General features: G+C 38.7%; 1 protein-coding gene across 2 annotated transcripts; it reads right to left on the bottom strand.

Annotated features, from left to right (window-relative positions):
* Window positions 1–386: 386 nt before the first annotated feature.
* On the bottom strand, window positions 387–23564 carry LOC149013974 (RING/U-box superfamily protein). Of its 2 annotated transcripts, none has more exons than XM_089159299.1 (8): window positions 23363–23564; window positions 23060–23200; window positions 22440–22847; window positions 2488–2622; window positions 2374–2410; window positions 1856–1927; window positions 1578–1692; window positions 387–1433 (listed from the first exon to the last, which is right to left on the bottom strand). In XM_089159299.1, the coding sequence occupies exons 3-8, from the start codon at window positions 22787–22789 to the stop codon at window positions 1303–1305; spliced, it is 840 nt and encodes a 279-aa protein (XP_089015425.1). In that variant the 5' UTR covers window positions 22790–22847; window positions 23060–23200; window positions 23363–23564; the 3' UTR covers window positions 387–1302. The 2 variants fall into 2 exon arrangements, with proteins under 2 accessions (XP_089015425.1, XP_089015426.1); XM_089159300.1 differs by having other exon boundaries at window positions 1347–1433; window positions 1518–1692.
* Window positions 23565–23658: the final 94 nt, after the last annotated feature.

Below are 23658 nucleotides of genomic sequence, written 5' to 3'. Positions count from 1 at the left end.
GAATCTTCCTGGAAGAAGATGTTTAATCGTCCTAGGGCAGGGCCAACTTGGTGTCAATATTATTGAGTAATTCTATGGTTTTTTTGGGTAGAAGACAGTAGGGTTGTTAAGTTTCAGAATCATCGACTTTGATTTGAGAAAAATCCAAATCGCAGAGAGGGGCAACCACTCTCAGAACCCCCATCTCCCTGAACGAGTCTCATGCTTGAATATCGAGTAATTCTATGGGGAATAAGGGATCGGACTTGATTAGAATTCAACCCCTCGAGTGTCAAGAGACTCAGGCAGGACTCAGGAGAGAAGGCAGTGGGGACTCTTCTTGCTTTTGATGTGCCACCACAATGCTCGACGCCACACTAAGTTGTGGAATGGTTTACAATTTTTGGACTTTGTCTTTGATTCATTGCCTAGTTTTATTTTATTTTATAATTTGGTCCTTTACCAATTCTTAGCTTTGATGCATTTATAATGCGTATATCACCGTTTCTTCCAATATTTTCTTTTATAAAAAGAAAAAGAAAAAATTAAATTGATCAACCGATCCAGCCAAAAGCTACCTAGAAGGAATGCGCAGCTGGTGCACAAGCCTATCCGGTCATTGTTCCACAACTTGATTCCGATTGAGGCTATTCTTCAAATTACATCGCTCGGAATTTTAAACAAACTGCTGGAATCAGAGATTACCATAGTACATTTATACACTTAAAGAAAAAACATTCACAATAGCCATTCACGACGAAAGTGATGCTATATCCACTATTTTAAGACTTTTACATTACAGTAAAAATATTATACATTCTAGCATCACCGCCTAGCAAATTTACTTTTGCCCAGGTGAAGGGAGGCTCAGGGAGCATCTTACATTAAGATGCAAATGCAAAAGAAGAATGATACAAGACCCAAATAATATACGTTACTTTATATTAAAGGGGAGGACTATTATACATACCAACAGTGACAGGACTTTATATTAAAGGGGAGGACTATCATACATACCGACAGAGACAGGACTTTATATTAAAGAAGCGGACTACTATACATACAGACAGAGAGAGACAGGTGAAGTGTTGGCCATTGCTAATTGAACAATTTTTTCATAGGGAAGAATAACTTTTAATTCTAAACTTTGTATGCAAAAAATTTGCATTTGCTAAAAAGAAAAGAAAAAAAAAAAAAAAACAAAAAGAGAAGAGCAACGATATCATTTACATGGACCCACAGGAGGCACTGAGGCAACCATGACGACTAACAGTACACTTGACTGTGGGAGACCTTTACCCATCTATTTATTTACAGATTCAGTTACACTGTAGGATGGTGGCCGACGTCAACATTTGTTTCCACCCTTTGCACAACTCTTCTCAAACTCCACTCATGGCAGCACTCCAGTGCAAGCCGAAGTGCGGTTCCGAGTCCTAGTACGATGAGAACACCTGCAAGTACCCTCAAGTTTTATATATATCAGATACGTTTACCCAACAAAAAAAGAGAAAAGAATAAGGTTTTATATCAGATACCATCTGTTTTCTGTGTCTATAAGATATGCACAAGTAACGTCTTAAGGGTGGAACTACTACCGATTATGATATTCACAGGCAGCGCAGAGACGCCAAGGGAAATGGATATCAACACATCTAATAGGAGACCGCCAATAAGTATTGAGAAAGCCACCCACAATGGATTGAAGCAACCCTATTGGAGAAAAGAATGAATTGGATTAAACTAAATTTTATAGAAAATTTCAGGAATTCCATACACAGAGACACAGGAAAAAAAGAAGAAGAAGAAGAAAGCAAGACACAGTAGCTGACAACAAGAGCTACAATAGCTCTGAAACTGTAACATGGATAAATACCCTTTCACGTCCTTGTGCAACAGTACTTGCTCCCCTATGCGCTGGGTCAACCCTCCAGACCCAATAATTTGTCTGCTGAAACAAAACAAGAAGGTTAAAATCACAATCTATAGAAAATTGAAAAATCATTTTACTTCTATTCCATGGTGTAATAGATTCTCCTGGCTTTGCAATCGTAATTTCTTAGATCCAGATTATAGATCATAACAATAGTGAACCATTGGTTGCTGGTACAAAATAAAATTCTCCAGTATCTAAATTTTGCAATGTATACATGTATGAGAATACTACATGAGCTATAAAGAAAGGCTAACCCAGTGCCAAAGGCTTCCACACAAGCAGAGATCCGAGGAAAATATGTATAAGATAAATCAGACACAACTCATATCCATAAGCATGTTGATTCAGATTTAAAATGGCTATTGAAATAGTGAAAGATTGCATTTGACATGGGGAACAGTGATTTATTCAAATTCCTATGCACAGCTCAGAATGATTGGGAAAATGCCCACACTTGCCTGGGACTCCGGAGGTGGCACATTCACAGCTACCTGCCTGCAGAAAACGTCAAAGAACAAATAAGTATGATGTTTGGAATTGAAATTGTGTAACTAATAGTGAAAGTGGCTTACTGGCATATCTCGCATTTATTTGAACCTTTAGTGCGAAACCAAATTTCAATGCAAGACAGGTGTGCATTTGCAAGTCCACCTCGGCATCGGCATCCAAGATTTATCAAAACTTCATCTGTTTGTTGCTGGCAGACTCTGTTTGTCAAGCAGAAATCAAGTTAGTCATTCTCATCAAAGCCATACTTTTTGGAGTTCTGACTGGTAACCAAAAAGAATAGAGGCAACTACGGAAGATTAAAAAAAAAAAAAAAAAATACTGGCAGCAGAATGGAGCATAAAGTTACCCTCACTATTCAAAAGGTGTGGGGTTCTTTATCCTCACCCTCAAAGATCCATTTATGTGATTGGTGAACAGGTGATACAGAAAAAATCCTCAATAATTCTCTCAACTACTGAAAATTGAGGATTCCACATGGGCTACAACAGGCTCAAGACTCAAGTTTATTTGGGAAGATTAGATGTGTGTAAAATTACCTAATTTGCCCAATCTGGATGGATATATGGGTAAGGAAGTCTGGGAATTTCTTACCATTAACCTCTTAGTATTCTTATTGGGAATGAAATATTAATCATCCTGTCACTCTAGGCTCAGGTAATGTAACAAAATGGGTGCCGACCGAAATGCATGACAAAGACCAGATAAGAACATAGAATCCTTCCTTGGCATGCTTACTATTTTACTAGAATTCAAATAAGCCTAAAGCCAATTGCTAGGGAACAGCTGTAGGAAATTGTTCTTCTGTTGAGAAAAAACGATTAGGGTAGAATGGCTTATCAATCAATGATCTCAAGCCCTCTATTTATAATTAAGTGGAAAGTACACTATTACAAGGAATAGAATTTTACATGAATACAAACTCTAATTGAACTCCTAATAGAATCCAACACTCCCCCTCAAGTTGAGGCATAGATATTAGTCATGCCCAATTTGCCTACAATAGGAAGGAAATCTCTTTCTTTCAAACCCTTAGTGAAAATATCTGCTACTTGGTCGCTGGATCTTACAAAAGGCATGCAGATAAGCCCTAGTTCCAACTTTCCTTTGACAAAAAACCTGTCAATTTCAATGTGCTTAGTTAGATCATGTTGCACCGTATTATTAGCAATACTAATAGCAGCCTTGTTGTCACAATATAACATCATAGGGTTTGAAACTTAGACTCCAATATCTTGCAGCAAGCCTTTCAACCATAGTAGCTCACAAACTCCACGAACCATAGATCTATATTCAACTTCGGTACTAGATAAAGCTACCACATTTTATTTCTTACTTCTCCAAGTAACTAGATTACCTCCAACAAAGGTACAATAACCTTAAATTAACTTCCTGTCTGGAGATCCAGCCTAGTCTACATCAGTGTATGCTTATACTTTTAGATTATCAATGGGTGACAAAAGTATTCATTTTCCAGGAGTTCCCTTCAAATACTATAGTATTCTGGTAACAGCCTTCATATGAGCTAAATATGGATCATGCATGAATTGGCTCACTATCCCTACAGCATAAGCGATGTCTGCCTTGGTGTGGGACAAGTAAATAAGCTTACCTACCAGCCCTTGGTATCTTCCTTTGTCCACTGGTACTCCCTCTTTTTCTTTAAGTTTAACTCCAACTTCAATAGGGGTATCAGCTGCTTTACACTCCAGCATTCCCACTTCTGATAATAAATCTAGGACATACTTTCTTTGGGATAGGAATATACCTTTCTTTGATTGAGCCACCTCAATCCCTAAGAAATACTATAACTTTCCTAGATCTTTAATTTCAAACTCTTTGTGAAGAAAGTCCTTCAACTTTTGAATTTCTTCACCATCATTCCCTGTGATGACAATATCATCTACATAGACAATGAGAAGTGTGATGTTAGTACCTGACTTCTTGACAAATAGTGTATGATCAGCATTGCTTTGCTTATACCCAATAAAAGTCATTGCCTTCAGGATGCGTCCAAACTAACATCTAGGAGACAGTTTTAACCCATAAAGTGACCTCTTCAACCGACAAACTTTCCCTGCAGTATTGTCATCGGAGAAACCATGTGGGATTTCCATATAGATTTGTTCACAGCTACAGACAACAGAACTCTGACAATGTTTAGTTTCGCAACAGGGCAAAAGTCTCCTAATAATCAATCCCATAGGTCTAGGTAAACCATTTTGCAACTAGTCTAGCTTTCAACTTGTTGACTGATCCATCCATATTTTGTTTAACCATAAATACCCATTTGCGCCCACCGGTTTTTTTTCCTGGAGGAAGTGTAACTAGCTCCCAAGTGTCATTTTTCTTCATTGCCTGCATTTCCTCTACCATAGCTGCCTTCCATCTCTCCTGCCAACTTTTAGGAACAGATACAGATGATAGAGATGATATAAAAGCACGGTAGGAGTCAGACAAAGAGTTATAAGAACCATATTTAGCTATAGGATGTTGAGTACAAGATCTGACTCCTTTTCTAACAGCAATAGGAAGATCAGAAGAAGATACCTTAAGGGGAACAATAGAATCTGATTCTAGAGTAGGAGACTGAAGTGGTAACGTGTCACCTTTCTCCACTTGCTTTAGCCTGTCGTAATTCTTTCTCTGATAAGTCTGCACCTCCTTATTCTAGGTCAATATGGTTTTGAAAGACCTCAACAGTTTGTCTCACAGGAGTGGTCTCCCCTTGGCTAAGTTCTTCACATGGTTTTGAAAACAAAGGGGGAGGCGGGGAGGATTAGAGCCCTCAGGTATACTGGCCAAAGTCTCCCCCTGGTCAGGAAACTCTTCTGGGACTCTTAAGTTGTGTTGGTGTGTGATAGGAAGATCTAGAGTCGGAAAGAACACCTCTCCTCTAGGACTCTCCCCCTGGAGAGGTGTATAGTAAGGGCAAGCCTCATTAAAAATTATATTCATAGATACAATGGTTTTCCTGAAAGGAGGATGATAACATTTGTATCCTTTCTAAGTAGCAAAATAACCCAAAAATATGCAACGTAGACCGCGGGGAGCCAGCTTACTTTGGTGGGCGGTGATTCTGGCATAACACACACATCCAAAAATCTTTTGAGGAATAATAAAAAAAGAAGCTACCTGGAAATCTCATTAGGACATTTAAAACCAAGTATCCTACTAGGCATCCTATTCATAAGGTAAGAAGCAGTGAGTATAGCATCACTCCAGTATTGGTCAGGTACATTCATAGCAATCATAATGGAACGGGTTATCTCTAAGAGATGCCGATTTCTTTCTTTCAGCAACCCCATTTTGGGCAGTCTTATCAACGCAACTGGTCTGGTGTATTATGCCAGAGTCAGAGAGATCTCTGAAATTCACCATCAATATACTCTGTGCCATTGTCACTGCGAAGGATCTTCACAGTGGCATTGAACTGAGTTTTAATCATATTATGAAAATCACGAAAACATCGGAAAACCTCATTTTTTTTGTTTTAAAAGATAAATCCATGTAGAACGAGAGTGACAATCAATAAAAGTAACAAAGTACCTATGGCCAGTAATAAACATGTCGCCAGGGACCCCACACATCAGTATAAATTAGCATAAAAGGAATAATTTTTCTATTATGAAGAGAAGGTAAATAAGTAGAACGAGTCTGCTTCGCAAAAATGCAGACTTCACAAAAAAAATCATCCTCATTACAAGAAGAAACTAAATCAAAAAATATTTTCTTAAGAGTTCTTAGAGGGGGGTGACCTAGCCTACGATGCCACTGATGAAGGTCTGATATTATCGAATGGACTTGATTAGAAGATGTAGTCAGAGCAGAAGTAGATCCTTCAATCGGCTCGACTTGAGCAAATAAAGTCCATTGTCTAGTTCACCACGTCCAATCTCCTTCCAAGTGACCAGATCCTGGAAGACACAGTAAGATGGGAAAAATGTCACTTTACAATTCAAGTTATATGTAAGACTACTGATAGAGAGCAAGTTAGTAGAGAAAGAGGGAACATGTAAAACTTTAGACAAAGAAAGTGATGGAGAATGTTGAATGGTTCCTTTTCCAGCAATGGAAGAATAAGAGCCATCAACAATTCGAACTTTATCCTTTCTAGAAGTTAGAGAATATTGTAAGAAAAAGGAGGATAAACCTGTCGTATGATCTGTGACTCCTATACCAATGATCCAAGAAGTAGAGACTGAAAAAACTTGGAAGCCTGTAAAAGTTTTACCTGAAGTAGCAAGGTAGGAGTTGGTTTGGTTAGTAGAAGAAGCAATGGCAAAGGCTGTATCGGCAGTAGAAGACTGCAAAATACGTCGCAGAGTAGCTAACTTCTCTTGTGAAAGACCAACGTCTGCAGAGGGTGTTGTGGAAAATGTCTTTAAAATATGAGCTTTCGATTTTTCTCTTTTTTGTGCTCTTTTTTACTCAAAATCAGCAGGTTTCCCATGGAGCTTCCAACAATTTGCCTTGGTATGATATGGTTTGTGACAGTGCTCACATTTGATAATCTCCTTAGTTGAATCAGATTTAGTGTTAACAAATTGTAAGGCTGATTTCTCCACATTAGGAGCATGAAGCATGGCTAAACGACGGTTTTCCTCACACTAAACAAGGGCATAAGACTGTTTAAGTGTAGGAAAGGGAGAACGACTTAATACTTGCACTCTGATCTGATCGTACTCCACGTTCAAACCTTGCCAAGAAGTCATATACTCGAATCTTATCAATGTGCTTCCTAAGTTCCTATAAGTAGCCACATCATTTGGATTAGTGGGGTGATAATCCCTATAATGATCCAACTCTTGCCAAAGAGATTGCAACTCAGCATAATAGTGGGCCACAGTCAGTTCCTTTGGGTAGTCTCATGAAGCTTTTTTCGGAGCTCATAAATCTGGGCATCATTCCCCAACTGTCCATATGTTTTAGTAGTAGCCTTCCAGATTTGGGCTGCAGTATCAAGTAATAAATATCCACGGGCAATATTTGGACTCATGGAATTCAAAAGAAATGATATAATAAGAGAGTCATTCGAGATCCATTTATCTTGTAAAACACCTATGGGAGTAGGTTTGATAGTGGTGCCCGTAATATGTCCAACAAGTCCTCTTCCAACAATAGTGAGGTAAGCAGATAAAGACCAGATCAAATAATTTGTTCCATCAAATCTTACTGAAATAGGATGAAGAGTGGGGTAATGGTCGGAGCTAGTGGTAGCAGGAGAACCATCAATAGTTTTCATGTTGACAAAATTGTCAGTTCTTCAATCTTCACCCTTTCGAAGTAATAGAAACGTCGCAGAATGCAATAGCCGAACAACCCAAATAAGTCTAAGTAATGACAAGTTTGAGTAATGATATGAGCCAATTTTGCTCTCTTCTTTTTTTTCCCTTTTGATTCTGATTCCGATTCAGATTCGATATAGATTCTGAAGTTATGGAAAATCACAAACAGGCCCCTGAAAATATGTGAAATCACAAACAGGTCCCTGCTTCTGGAAGGCAATGGAATGGGACAAAAAAAACAGCCAACTGCTAGAAGCAATGGATGCTGAAGAGTTAAAAGAGCAGCGATGGTGTAGTCGCAGCAGTAGCAAGCCTAGTCGTAGAATCGCGAGAGACATCATTCCTTTCTAATCGATTTTTGGCTCTGATGCCATGTTGAGAAAAAACGATTAGGGTGGAATGGCTTATCGATCAATGATCTCAAGCCCTCTATTTATAATTAAGTGGAAAGTACACTATTACAAGGAATAGAATTTTACATGAATACAAACTCTAATTGAACTCCTAATAGAATCCAACATCTTCATTTATGTTTGATAGACCGAGTCATACATAATAGGTTAGGATTTTTTTTTTAATTTAAATTTTGTAATTTTGAAATCCCCATTGTAACAAACCCTATCCTTACATTCTCTCCCTAGTTGTAACTTCTCATCCAATGTTTCTTGCTGTGTAAAAATTCTATAAATTCAAAAATGACTTACCACGATTTGTAAGCTATTCACCCAAATTCAAAACTCTTCTCTATCATTCTTTTCATGGTATTTGAGCCACCGATCCAGACCCTATGAAATCCCCCCCCCTAAAAATAAATAAATTATAATGGCTGCTTCCAACAACGCTCCCTACCCAATTACCCATCTTTACAATTTAGTTGCTATTAAACTAGATGGAACGAACTACCTTCTTTGGACAGAACAACTAGAATCAATCTTTATCAGCAGTGATCTTATGGGCCATGTAGATGATCACTTCAGATTCCAGTAGGTACGATAATCACTGACAACACAATCACTACCACTCCACAATACTTAAACGTGTAGAAAGTCTGACCATTTTGTCATGCCTGCATCAACGCAACTCTTACTGAGTCACTCCTCATATCCTTGGATTGAAGACCGTGACAGGTGTTTGGGATTCTCATGCTGAATTATTTCAACAATGCACAGCTCTAAGAACCTATCTTCGTAGTGAGCTCCAAACAATCAACAAAGGAAATTCCACCATCAAAGAATACCTACAGAAGATTTAAAACTATTGCAGATTTGTTGGTAGCAATCAATGATTGAGTGCAAGATTCAGATCTTGTTGCATCCGCTTTTAATGGCCTTGGTCCGGATTATCTTACCTTCATCATTACCGTTGAGAACATCAAACCACCTATTTCCTTTAATAACCTACGTGCCAAACTACTAACCCATGAACAACGGCTCCACCGTGGTTATGGGAACAACCAGCCCCTTCTCCCTCGTCCTCACTCCCAATCTGCATTTTTACACATCTGAGAATATGAAGCCAAATAAGCAATGTTTTCCCACACTGAACCCTCAACCAAAGGACACCCAATTTTCTCAAAAACCTGATTACCGAAACCAAAATATTGATCACTGAAAACCAAATCAGAATTTTTATTAACCTCCTTTTAATACCTCAACCCAACAACCTCTCAAGTGTCAAATATGTGCAAAAATTGGGCACACTACCAATAGATGCTACTTTCGATATTCTCAAAGTCAAAATAGCCAACCAACCCCTCCTCCTTATGCTGGCCTACATACAAACCAACCTTTACCCTACACCTAAACCTTATCCAATGATGTTCACTGGATAATAGATATAGGTGCAACATCTCATATGACAAATGATCCAACAATTCTTCAGCAATCTCATTCTGTAGTAATTTGGAGAGATATTGCTCAAAAGTAATTGATTCATAGGCCCCAATAGGGCATTTACAGTTACAATCTAGTTAAGTCCCACTTTGAGAAGGAAAAGGAAAGGAAAAGGAAATAAATAAATAAAAAACTAAGTCTAGACTTATTAGGAAATGGAATCCTATTCTAATTAGAAAACCTTAGTCCATGATTTCAACACTCCCCTTCAAGTTGAGCATAGATATTTATCATGCCTAACTTGCCAATAATACTATTGAATACCTACGTGTTTAAACTCTTTATGATCACATCAGCCCGCTGCTCGTTTGAAGTAACAAAAATGATATGGATCAACCCAGCCTCAACCTTTTCTTTAATGAAATGTCTGTCAATCTCCACATGTTTAGTCTTGTCATGTTATACTGGGTTGTGAGCTACGTTGATCGCTGACTCACTATCTGAGTACAACTGTATAGGAACCTCCATATTTGTCCCAACCTCCTAAAGCAGTCCTTTCAACCATAGTACCTCACAAATGCCTTGAGCAATCGCCCTAAACTCAGCCTCAACACTAGACCTCGCAACCACTACCTATTCCTTGCTTCTCCAAGTCATAAGGTTTCCTCTCACATACACACAATACCTAGAGGTAGACCTCCTATCGTCTGGACATCTTGTCCAGTCTACATCTATATATGCTTCAATCTTCAAATGTCCATGAGCTGAAATTAAAATCCCTTTTCCTGGAGTGGCCTTCAAATACTTCAAGATCCGATATATTGCATCCAAGTGTGAAGAGTAGGGATCATGCATACACCGGCTAACAAGACTAACTGCAAATGTGATGTCAGGCCTGGTGTGAGATAGATAGATCAACTTTCCCACTAATTTTTGATACCTTGTCTTGTCAATTGGTTCTCCTTCCTTTGCTTTCAAGTGTAGGTTAGGCTCAATATGAGTCTCAGCAAGCTTACATCCTAGAATCTCAATTTCCTTAAGAAAATCCAATGTATACTTCCTCTAAGAAATAGATACACCACTGGCAGAATATGCCAACTCCAAATCTAGGAAATATCTGAGTTTTCCCATCTCTTTGATCTCAAATTCGGCTCCTAAAAAAATCTTCAATGCTGAAATCTCATCCTCGCTACTGCTTGTGATCCCAATATTATCCACATATACTAAAAGTATAGTAGTGTGGGAACCATCTCTTTTAATGAGCAAAGTGTGGTTTGCATTGCTCTGCTTATAGCCATTAGATATCATTGCCGTATAGAACCTTCCAAACCATGCTCTTGGAGATTGCTTCAAGCCATATAAAGCCCTCTTTAACTTGCACACTTTTACACGAGTCTTGATAGTAGAATACCCTGGTGTTACATCCATGTATACCTCTTTTTGGAGTTCTCCATACAAAAAAGCATTCTTCACATCTAAATATTTTGAACTCCACCCTTTATTAACTACATGAAAGAATAGTACGAATTGTGTTCATCTTGGCAACTTCATCTTGGCAACATAAGCAAATGTCTCCTGTCAATGCCATAAGTCTGAGTGAAGCCTTTGGCCACCAATCTTGCCTTATACCTTTCAACGGTCCCGTCTGCCTTGTGCTTGATCACAAACACCCATTTGCATCCAATAGTTCACTTTTCTTTAGGCAAAGTCACCAAGTCCCATGTTTTGTTTTTCTCTAGAGCTTGCATTTCCTCATCCATAGCTTCCTTCCAGTTTGAGTGAGATAATGCCTCTTGCCAAGTATTAGGAACAGAAGTAGAGGACAAAAAGGAAATGAAAACTTTGAAATTCTGAGGATAGGGACTGATATGAAATATAATTGAAAATAGAATGCTTGGTGCAAGTTCAAGGTTGCTTTCTTAATGTAATTGGTAAGTCCAAAGTAGGATCAAAAGAAGGATCAAAGATAGACTCACCTAAAGGAACTGATTGTTCAAGGCCAAGAACCGAAGCTTTTAATTGGCTTGGTTTAGAAGGGTTCACTCGTTGCTTCCTTTGATAAGTCTTCAAAGGTTTAGTCTCCCCTTATACATCATCCACCAATTGTTCCTGTTCATTCACTCCATCTTTCAAAGGAGTATCATCTACAGGAATCTCAAGAGAAATATCAAAAGGAGGGATCAACAATGGAACCTCTTCACTAAAACTCTCCCTTTGAAGAGGTGTAAGGGAAAAATAAGGAATCTGTTCCTAGAACACAACATCTATAGAGACGAAGAAACGACGAGAACTAAGATGATAACACTTATACCCCTTATGTGTAGGAGGATAACCTAACAAAATGTACTTTAACCTGCGAAGATCCAACTTACCATGAATATGGTGGTTTCAGACAAAGACAACACATCCAAAAACCTTAGGTGTCACAGTAAAGGTTGTTGTCTCTAGAAGAACCTCAAAGGGACCACGTTGGTCTAAGACTCGGGAATGCACTCGGTTAATTAGATATGCTGCAGTAAGAACTGCGTCACCCCAAAAATGAGGAGGCACATGCATAGTAAACATAAGGGAATGTGCTACCTCAAGTATATGTCTATTTTCCGCAATTGCATTTTGAGGTGGAGTGTCGAAGCAACTAGGCTGGTGTATGATGTCATAGTTTGCTATGTATTAAGGGAATGCTCCACCCAAGTACTCAATTCCTTTATCCATACGAAGGATAGACTTCACCGCAACCTAAGTCCTAACTATATTATGAAAATTTTGAAAACACGAGAAAACGTCACTTTTTTTGTGAAGTAAACCTATGTGCTCCTAGTGCAATAGTTAATAAAGGTAACCAACCATTTTTGACCAAATAAAGACACGATCCGAGAAGGACCCCACACATTAGAGTGAATAACTGAAAAATGAATTTTACTACGATGATCTAAAATAGAATAAACATAATGGGTCTGTTTGGCTAAAATACATGCCTCACAATAAAAATCATTCAAATTACATCTTTTAATTAGATCAGGATATAACCTAGACAAAATAGGTTAAAGAACGTGACCAAGACGATGATGCCACTACATTAAGATAAAAAGTGCAGAAGAGGTGGAACTAGAGGCTATAGAAAGAGTTAATGGACACCCATCCAATAAGTAGATCTCCCCCCCCTTTTGTTTACCACTGCCAATCATACGCCCCATTTCCAGGTCTTGAAACACACAATAAAAAGGAGAAAATGTATTTTATAGTTCATATCATGAGTAAGGCTACGAACAGATAAAAGATTAACCGAAAACTTAGGAATATGCAAGACATTAGATAGGGTAAGATAAGCCAAACAGATAATGGACCTCTTCCCAAAGATAGGGGAGAAAGACCCATCAGTTGTTTGAACATCCTGAGCAAAAGGAACGGGTGAATAAGTATGGAACAAAGTAAACGAGCCTATCATATGGTCGATTGCCCCAAAGTTGATTATCCAAGAGGGATAAGTCAAATTGACATTGTGACAACCAAAAATACATGTAGGGAATTGTGGATCAGCAGAGGTGGTAGAAGCCACACTAGCACTGGAAGTCACTATTAGAGAAGAAGAGTCAAGTCTGGACATCAACTGGCGAAGGTGCTGGAACTCATCTAAGGAAACAAATGCTAGAGTACTTAGGGAGTTAGAACTAGCTTGATTTGCCGATGTTTGATTGCTGCCCCTATTTCAATTCCTACCCCCACGGGAATTTGTTGGACGTCCGTGCAACTTTCAAACTTGTCCTTTATATGATGCTCTTTTCCACAATACTCGCACTTTACTAGAGGCCGAATCACTAGAACCAGATTTGTTATTGCCAGAACCAGCCACTAATGCAAATCTATAAGATGTCTGAGTGTGTACCATAGTTGTCAGTCGACTATCCTTTATATCTACTATAGCATAGGCTTGAGCCAGAGAAGGGAAAGGCTCTCTAGAAAGGATTTGTGCACAAATTTGATCAAATTCTATATTCAATCTTGCAAAACATTCATGAACTTTCTGTTTGTCTTCCCATTGTTGATAAGCAATAGCATCTTCAGCATTCTTCAATGTAAACTTCCCATAAAAATCCAAAGTCTATTAATACCCCCGAAGAGTGTTGTAATACTAAGAAAGAGTAAGATCCTTCTGCTACAACTGATTGATCTTTTGTCTAATTTCAAAGCACTGTGCATCATTGCTTACTCTTGAATATGTATCCTAACCACTTTTCAAATAGTTATTGCATCAGGAAGGAGGAGATAACTCTCTGCTATGCTTGATTCATTGGAGTTAATGAGAAAACCCATGACCAAGCATTCATCTGTTTGCCACTTGAAAATTGTAGACCAGGTATGGAAGGTTTGGTAGAAGTTTCATCAAGATGGCCAATAAGACCACGAGCACCAACAAGAAGGGAAATTGAACAAAACCATTTAAGATAATTTGTTCCATTAAGTTTCACAGTGGTCATCTAAAGCGGAGAAAACTCATGATCCCTATAAATGGAAGACATGGGAGACTCTTCAGATGTACCAGACAAGGGAGATGTGGGATCAGCCATCGCATGAAGAAATCACTCAAATTTACAAACAGCTCCCTAAAAACATCTGAATTTACTAACAGCTTCCTTAAACTAATCAAATTTACACAAAACCTAGATAATATCTGAATTCACAAATAGCTCCATGTAACTATTCGAATTTACAAAACAGCCCCTAGAACTATTTGAACTTACAAAACAGCCCCTAGAACTTAAAAAATGTTAGGTGCTGCCTTCGATGCACCTATAACCATTCTTATAATCGTTGAAGGCTAGAAAGACACCTGGAGGGTTTGAATGTGATAGGCAATAAGCTTAGAAGTCTATTTGGGTGAAAAAAAAAGTTGTTAAACATTATTGCAAGTTGAAGAACAAACAAAGAATATTTTTTATTTTAGATTATGGAGTTCAGATCATCCTAGGAGAGTCGCAAGAAGCAAATGACACTCTTAGGAGTGATCGTGGATAGGTTGGGGACTAAAGAGGCAGCACCAAGGCTGCTAAAAAGGAAACTATCCTAGGGAGATTACTTGTCAATTAAGCAATAAGAAAATTAGGAAGTAACCAAAGTAGAATGCAACTAAAATAGAAATCCTGATTTTTCAAAAGTTGTGCACCAAGATAGCTTCTCCAAAATAGAAACTTGTGCACCAATGCTGCTGCAATTCTCAACACTCCCCCTCAAGCTGGATTATACATCAAGAAAACTCCATCTCAAACAATAATAATAAACTTGAAAGGCAGCACCAATCTTGAACCATTAGCAATAGCTAATACCGATAGTACTTCGCTTAAGAGATAATCAACAGCACCCTAAGTACACAATCTTCACGTTGAACGAACCATCCAACAATGAGAATAATAAGCACGGTGAAGATGAACCATGTCCATAAGTATAGGAACAACAATTACATTAAGGGCACTATCCAAATAATGCCAGTAGTAAGGAGGAATTTCCACACATGAAGATATTTGTGCCAAAAGTCGCATATCACACGTAGGTAAGGTGCAGCTCTAATGTCCGCACATGTAGACAAGGTGCAGCTCCAATGTTTACACAAGTAGGCAAGGTGCAGCTCCAATGTCCATATAAGCTCTTTGCAAGAAGGCAAGTAGTAGGTAAAGTATGGGTAGGCAAAAGGCAATATTGGTTACTATAGACCAAATAGATAGGTACAAGACAATATTGGTTACTGTGGACCAAGTAGATAGGAAAAAAGTAGTACAGGTTGTTGTGGACCGAGTAGGTAAGGTAATATGGGTTACTACAGACCAAGTAGGTAGATTAAGGTTGTATAGGTTATTCTAGACCAAGTAGGTAGGTAAAGTAGTAGAGATTACTACAAATCAAGTACGTAGATAAAGATAGTACAGGTTACTACAAACCAAGCACGTAGATAAAATGCAATATAGGTTATTGCGGACCAAGTAGGTAGATAAAGGTAGCATAGGTTACTACAAACCAAGTAAGTAGACAGAATCTCCCCCTTATGTGTAGCATTACACGGGGACGAATAATGACTACCAATACTATAAGTCAGTAGCATCGGTAGGCAACAACTGTAGTTGATTCTGATAAATACGACTGCAGTAGCATCGGTAGCCATTAAGGTATACTTTAGAACCCAATAATGTAAGTCAATAGCATAGTAAATCACACCAACATAACAAGTTATTATTCAACAAATAAGCCGAACAGAACAGTAATAAATCAAACCCAACAGACTAGGTCCCTTTTGTACCAAAACACTAACCAAAGCAACAGAAACAAGTGGACAGAATAGCTGTCATAACAATAGCAGTAACGCAAGCAAAAGATGACCCTGACATTACCACAAAGAGGAAGCAAAAGTGTAAAACATAATCCAAATGAACCCAGAATATGGTGAAGGTTAATGATGCATTCCTAGAGATCCACAACAGAGCATATGAATCTTTATTAAACCCTACTGTTGCCTTAAATATGAATCTTCATTAAAATCCATAAGATCTGGATCTGAAGTCTAACGAAATCTCTCAATCTTCAATAATTGTAGTAGTAAATACAAATCACTTTATAAGGGCAGTAGCAGTAGTAGACTAGTAGTAAAAAATAGTAGAAGTAGTATGCTTTCTATTAACCAGAAGATAAGAATCTAAGATCGATTATGGTAAATAAATAACAAAACAACAGCCAATCAATACCCAATCAAAACCCCTATTTACCATAAGATAAGAGGCTAAAACTTACCGAGTATTTTGTAAATACAAAAACATGAAAACTAATAGTGTAACCAATCATGCCAAGCAATGCAGTAAATTTCCAACAGTACTAATAGAAGACCAGATAAAACAAGTATTTTCAAATCCATAAGGGAGTTTAGTATGAGTGGATCTAGCCGTTAACAAGATACTAAGTTTGCATAAAAGTCTGCATCTAATGAAAAAATCAGTTGCAACAACTTGAAACCAGTAATAGAAGCAATAGGAAGGTAATACAGCATCAATAGAATTTTTCATAGTAGAAAAATTCAATAAAACAGGGGAATCATTAGTATGTCTTACAGCAGAATCAAATACAACATCGACAATATTTTTTTAGAATATAAAACCAATTGAAGAGCAGTATCAATTGAAGAAAACACATCACACAAATTTCATCCAAGCAATAGATTTAGTACAGAGAAGCAAAACAAAGTCAATTGGAAGCAAAATAGATGTCTAGGCTGGTGAAGAGCTGTATTAGGTTAACAGGTCCTCCTATATCCAAAAACTTTACTAAATTCTGGATTTTGCAATATTGGTAATAGCAAGTACGTAGATCACTTCATGAATTGTGAAGAAAGATCTAACATATCATAATGCAGTAAGGGGGTGGTTGTGCACTAAGTAAAAGGGAAGAAAGAAAGAAAAAAACAGAGAATATTGAGAGAGAAGAAGCAATCCCTAGGTTGATTAAACCTGCTCTAATACTATGTCAGAATTTCAACAACTGTAATCAGCCTAGGGACTAAAAGAAAATTCAGAAAGAAGAAGAATAGAAGAAGGGAGAGAACTTGCATGTATGTTTAGCTCTCCCCTGGTACTTTATTTATAATGTAAAATCAAATCTTAGTTTAGGAAACTTTCCAAAACTGAGTTACAGCAAATAAGAAAAATTACATATTGCATTGAATCTCCCAACTCTACTAAAAAGGAAACTATCCTAGGGAGACTACTTGTCAACCAAGCAATAAGAAAATTAAAAAGTAACCAAAATAGAAAGTAACTAAAATAGAAACCCTGATTTTTCAAAACTTATGCACTAAGACTGCTTCTCCAAAATAGAAACTTATGCAACTTGTGCACCAAAGCTACTGCAATTCTCAACAAGCTACATGGATACTATTCCTACAATCAAATCTATTCGAAGACATACAAGATTCTAGACCTAAGCTAAACATGTCTTTTCTCACTACTATGGCTGTTTCAGGCATATCTCTAGCTCCTTTTGGTCCTTCAATTTGAAATATACCATTTCTCTATACTTGGGCATTCAAAGTAATATAAACCAATCACAGCTAATATCTAGTTCATAAAAGGATCACTACCTTCGATCCAAGAACAGAAAATGCTTAAATTACTCATATTTGTAGGGAATTTCAAAACAAAAACAATAAAGAATGAGGAGCTGGCAAAAACCATAGGAAGAGAGAGAGAGAGAGAGAGAGAGAGAACCCTAAGGAGACTTAATCTGGAGGGGGGAGGGTCAGCCAATGCTGGTCCCAACCCTAGACCCTTACTCCCCTTCTTCTCCATCGCCGTTCCCAAGTGATTTTAGGCTGGCCTCTGGCAGCTGAGGGTGAGAACTACTTCTTCTGCTTCTCTCTATCTCCCTCTGCCCTCTCTTTCCTCTCCTCAGTTTGTTTGTTCTCTTCCTTCCCTCATTCTCTTTCATTTTGTCTCTTTGTCTCTCTCTGTAACCCCCTCTTCTTTTCCTCTCTAATATGCTTGAGATGGCTGAGAGCCAAAGCAGGTTACTGATCCACCTCAATCTATCTCTCTTCCTCCTCCACCATCTCCTCTCTCTTCCTTGTGTCACTCTCTCTGTCTTTCTCGTTCTCTCTCTCACACTCTCTCTTCCTTCTCCCTTAATTTGTCTAAGATGGCCATCCGGAGAAGAGATCTACTCTCTCTCTCTCTTTCACCTACCTAAGACGGCCACTAGGAGAAGTGGTATGTGCTCTGCCTCTTAGTCTCTCTCTTCCCTCTCTACATTCTCCTCTCTCTCTCTCTCTCTCTCTCTCTCTCTTCCTTCCCTCACAGGCTCACACCCTTTCTCTCTCTTTTGTTCTCTCTCTTTCTCCCTCTCTTCATTTTCTCTCTTTTATGTGAGAATATCTGGGATCCAAAGCAAGGGGATCCTTCTAAGAGAAGGGATTCTGCCTATTCTATCTCTCTTATTCTCTCATTCTCTCTCCCTCTTAGCTTTTACGTACTCTTCCTCTATCTTCTTTTATTCTTGTTTCTTTCTAACCATGTTGGAAGCCGGCTTAAGCCCTCCTCCACTGCCCCCACCACCTTTGTCGTGCTACTTCCACTAACCTATGCATTTTGAGATTGCTAATATTAGGGCGGCAACACTAATTCGATGCTTTGCCATCTTTGTTGAGTCAAGAAGAAAAAGAAACAGTGAGGTTTCTAGGTTTGGCTTACTTAAGCTTGGTCTCTTGGCCTCATATTTTAGTTCATTATTGCCTAATGCTTTGTATCCTTGATGTAACTAGGATTCGCTCCCATGAGGCAATGCAAAAAGGAGGCCCAAGTGAGCCCCCTCCTTGTGGCCCTAAAGGGTGGCCAAACCCTATTAAGTGGAAATTAACATTTTGATAGTCCTTAGGAGTCCTAACTGGCCCAGAAAAGTTTAATATTTTATTAGTACCCAAAATCTACTTTTTGTTTTTTATTTGAGTTATTAGTTAAACAGTCCTAGTTGGAATTCTATTCTCAATTGAATTCCTTATTAGAATAGGACGATATTCAATACCGATACTTTAAACCTTGCCCACAACTCTTCCTTCAAATTTCAATTCATTCAATTAATCATGAAGTCTATTCTGTTACAGCTGAGTGGTGCTTTATTAATAGCCTCTTACAAGAAGGAAACTTAAGAGACATACCACCTTGAATTGAGTATTATATCTCACTGGCCAATGCATTTTGGTGCAATCTAATAGAGTGACGTATCGATATGTATTGTGTTGGTTGTATTCAATATGAACGAATGTGTACTGGCTAGTATCGTATTGTATCATGGGATACTTTAAACCTTGGTTGTGGGTTCTAAGGAGGAACCCCGAAGCTGAGTTGTGCTAAGATTCTGCAATTTCACAGCATTCCCTCTCATCTTCCAGCTTGCAGCAGCCTAGATACATTCAATTTCCAGCAATCATCGAGTGTCGAGTCCATTCATGAACAAGTAAGTCCAATCCCCAACCCTTTCTCTACCCTAATCCCCTTTCCCATCCCTTCAACAGACCTCCCTGCCCCTGTTTCTTCCTTGTGGCAGCAGTAGTCCCCTCCCCAACCTAAAACCCTAGTATCCCCCGTTCCCCTTTATCATATTCCCCTCCCCCTTGGATCGCATCCCTTCTCTCCCTCTAATCATTCTTCCAGACTCATCACAGTCCCACCCAACCTGCAATTCATCTTCTTCCCTTAAATCCAAGAAACCCTAATTAATTCAAATCCCCCTATTACCCTAACTATTCATCCAAAACCCAAACCCTTCTAGGATAACCTTCACCTACCCCCTCTCTACCTTTGACCTTAACCCTAACCCTAACCCTATCTTAGAAACCCTAGACAATACAAAACCCTAATTTAGGATCCCTAACATTAAGGAACAATTCTGCAATTAAGATGCTGTTAAAACCATAGAACAAAATTCCATCGAAACTTGCTAAATTTCCACCGAAATTTCCCATTTTGGAAAATGCAACGGAACTCATGAGGACCGAATCATCGTTCGATCGCCCTTTTCATCGAACTTATCGAAACCTCGACCCGAAACTTGGTTCACCCGTGGCGTTCTGGGAATCCCAATTTCGTGGGAACTGATTTCAACTTGGAAATTTCGGGAACCTAGGATTTCGTGACCATTTTTGACTGGGCTTTTCGTATTTTGTAGCTTTCCCAATTTTTTTTTTTTTTGTTTATTTCATGTTTCCCCAAATACCCATGATAAATACCCCCTCCATCAGGACTTCCCTATCCAAAGTGCATATTCCCTTAGGTTGATTATCTTAAGCATATTGACGACCAGACTCATAAAGTTACAGCTGTCGATTTACTTGACAACCATAGGCATAAAATGTCATGGGATGTCTATGTTCGTTGGTTGGAGGAGAGGATGTTCCAGGCATAGTACTACTCAGCTCACAGGATGAATCCACTCTTGGCACTCCTCTTAACACTAAGTTGTATTTTCCTTTTATTGTCAACTATTTTGAAGTTATATATTATATATTGAATATTATGTGCTTAAGTAGTTAGGTTTATAATGTACTTTTTGGACAACTCTACATTGATGTTATGTACATTGAATGACATATCTATATTGATTTTTTTAGCAAAATACAACAAATGTATTCTTTATACTCTAATTAGCTTAAATACAGGATCCTACCCTAAAATACTCTCTAAAACTTGTCGAAACTTGATGTCGAAACTTGTACGGAAAAGTCCTCGGTTTCCTCGAAATTTCCCAAGTTTCCACCTAAGTTTCCCATTTTCACCCGGTCGAAACTTGAGTTTCCCTCGAATTTTTTACCATGGTTAAAACAGATTTGTTTCTTCAATTTTCAGACTCAATCCTACCCTGGCCAAACCCTAAGACCTTCCCCCACTTAACCCTAGACTTCCGTATTCATATCTCCAAGGTTGGAAGTCAAAAAAGCTAAATCCGCAGGTCATACTTGGTTAAGTACAGTTGCTGTCCACATCAGAACCTTCATTAGAGAATTTTAAACCCTAATTGAGCTAAGAGCCCCTAGCTGCAGGCGTAAATTGGAGCATACCTAGTTGCTGTTCATTAAAACTTGATGAGATCAGGCCTACAACAGCAAGGTTTAAACCCTTACCACTGCTGGTTCTCTAAAAAGAGGATCAGACTAGCCCCTGATCTATGATGTGGAATGGTGGAATGGTGCTAATACAATATGTGCTAATGAAAGCTCAGAAGCTACGGTGTTGCTATGGGATCTCTGTGCATCCAACTCACAAGGGACCATATGGGTTATCTCAAATGCTTTGCAATAGCCTAAGCATATGAGCTTAGGGAGTGCTGTTTAACATATTGTTGCCTAATAATGAAAGATAGCAGTCTAAATGCTTGCCTCAGCTAAAAGGTTGACTGAGAGCTGAACAAACAATCAGTTTCACCAATATTTGACCAGATGCACCTTCTTGCTACTAGTAAGCACTCACCACTTTCTTCATGTTAGTACAGCCGGCAGGTTGGCCTAGATACCTAGTGGAGAATGAGCTGGAGATATGAAAAGCAATTCCATACAAGGAGGCAGGTGGCTGGGAAACTTCGCTTCTAAAAGGCTGTGAAACCTCGAACTAGATGTATGTGAGGAAGAAGGCAACAAAATATAAAGAGAGAAAAATGCAAAGAAAGATAAGAAGATTTGGATTTAATAGGAAAAATAAAGTCCAACGGACCTCTTGCGCAATTAAAGATCCCAAGTCTCAAAGAAATGATATAGATTGTCTTCAAAAGTATTTTCTGATTGCTAAGAGATCAGAGTGAATATTCCTTTTGGTATGGATCACTCACGAGATAGGAGAGTGTTTGTGCAAGAGTCCTTAAGCATTTAGTCAGCATAAGCAAGGTATCAAATATACTTCTTCTTCTGCTTTGGTTAGATGACACACTGGACTCTGAGTCAAGGGTGCAACCCAGCTCACAGCTCCAAAACGACCTCCAAATAGACTACGCATCACTTAATTGACACTAGAGGTTTCGAATGACCAAAGTAATAGAAGAAGCGGAAGGCTTTAAGATCAAATTCGGCTTCAAAACATTTTATAATAGAAGAAAAGAATAGTTCAAGTGAAACTGCTGATTACTAACAAATGGGTGCCAAAAACTGGTGGTATGATTTAAACCCCCTAAACCCAAGAGAAGTAAACTAATTAATTCATTGACAAGTATTAAAAAAAATTGCAACAGCGACATAAATCCCCACGTGAGATAAAGTGAGCATGAGGGGGAAGAAAAAGCTGAGGTAGGATTGGAGAGGAATGATATCTTTGAATGATAGCTTTGCAATCAATACACCAGAATTTCATCAAATAACACTCATGTGTCTTAGCAACAGAACAATACCTGCATTGTTCGTGAGAACTTTCGCTTCTTGTCAAGCAACCTTTCCTAGAAGCTGCCACATCAATTATTTCATCCATGTCGGCGCCCGTAGCCTTCAAGCGATGGGTATTGAGTTCCGGAATCATCGGGACCCGAGCATGGGATTCCTCAACGGAGATTACAAGGGCAAGCAACGCCGGATCACCGTTACCCACAGACGCTCCCAGTGAACTCCGGGCACCTGCTTCCACCTGCTGAGCTTGAGCTGTATTCTTCTGCTTGTTCTCTTGTTTGTCGGGGTGAGCTGGACCAGTTGGAGTTGGGTGAGCGCCAAGTGCGATACCACCTCCATCCAAACCATCACTTTGCATTTGCTAAATTGATGTGGTCACAACCCTTTGGGTCTTTTCCGTTGTCACGAAACCGCAACTGCAAAGTCGACAAACTTTCAATTTTTTCAGAGGGGAAGGAGAACCCATCACCTAGACCCCCAAAATATACAACTCTTCGTGGAGTTGTGGAGTTGAGATTGATTGAATGGAGTGGAAGTTCAAAAGGGAAAAAAATAAATTAAAAAACTCCCTTCTTTGTGTCCAACACCCACGATCTAGGAACGAACAGGAAGAAAAACCAGTACCTACCTGCAAAGAGGTGTGCAGAAACAAAGGCGAATCGTATGAAGAAAACAAAATTGGCAGGAAGTCTGGTAGCTTTCAGTATCCGACGGTGAAACCTGCACTTGGGAACCAAGAATTTGGCAGGAGCAGTACCAAATTCGTAACCTGTAAGGAAAATATAAATAATCAAGGAGAAGTTAAAGAATCGTCATAAAGGGCGATGAAGGCTGAAGTCGCTGAGAGACAGAGAGACCGCAAGATTATAATTGTAATGTGCAGATCTCCTTCTACACTTGAATCCAAACGAAATGGATCGGAATCCTGTACCTGCAAACTCGAGGACTGAAGTCTTCGAGTCAAGAATACTCGCGACAAGATGAAAGATGTTTATTGAAGAACAAGAAGAGAAAATGCGATTCACAGTGACACTACTGAGACGCTTGGCTTCCACCTTATTTCTGACGAAATACTCGGACTGAGAGTATAAGCCATCGGGGAATGGGGATATGGATTGCGTGCGTACGGTTGAAAGTTTTGAAAATGTTGCTTGGAGCAGTTTCAATTTTTAATTTATTTAAGAAATTACACATAAACTCTTTATATTAAACCTATTATATTTATAC

The sequence above is a fragment of the Hakea prostrata genome, chromosome 6, assembly GCF_041222555.1.
Source record: "Hakea prostrata isolate BN-2017 chromosome 6, UWA_Hpros_2, whole genome shotgun sequence".
Lineage (NCBI taxonomy): Eukaryota > Viridiplantae > Streptophyta > Magnoliopsida > Proteales > Proteaceae > Hakea > Hakea prostrata.
Note: the sequence above shows the minus strand (reverse complement) of the source record. Positions and strands in the feature narration are given on the sequence as shown.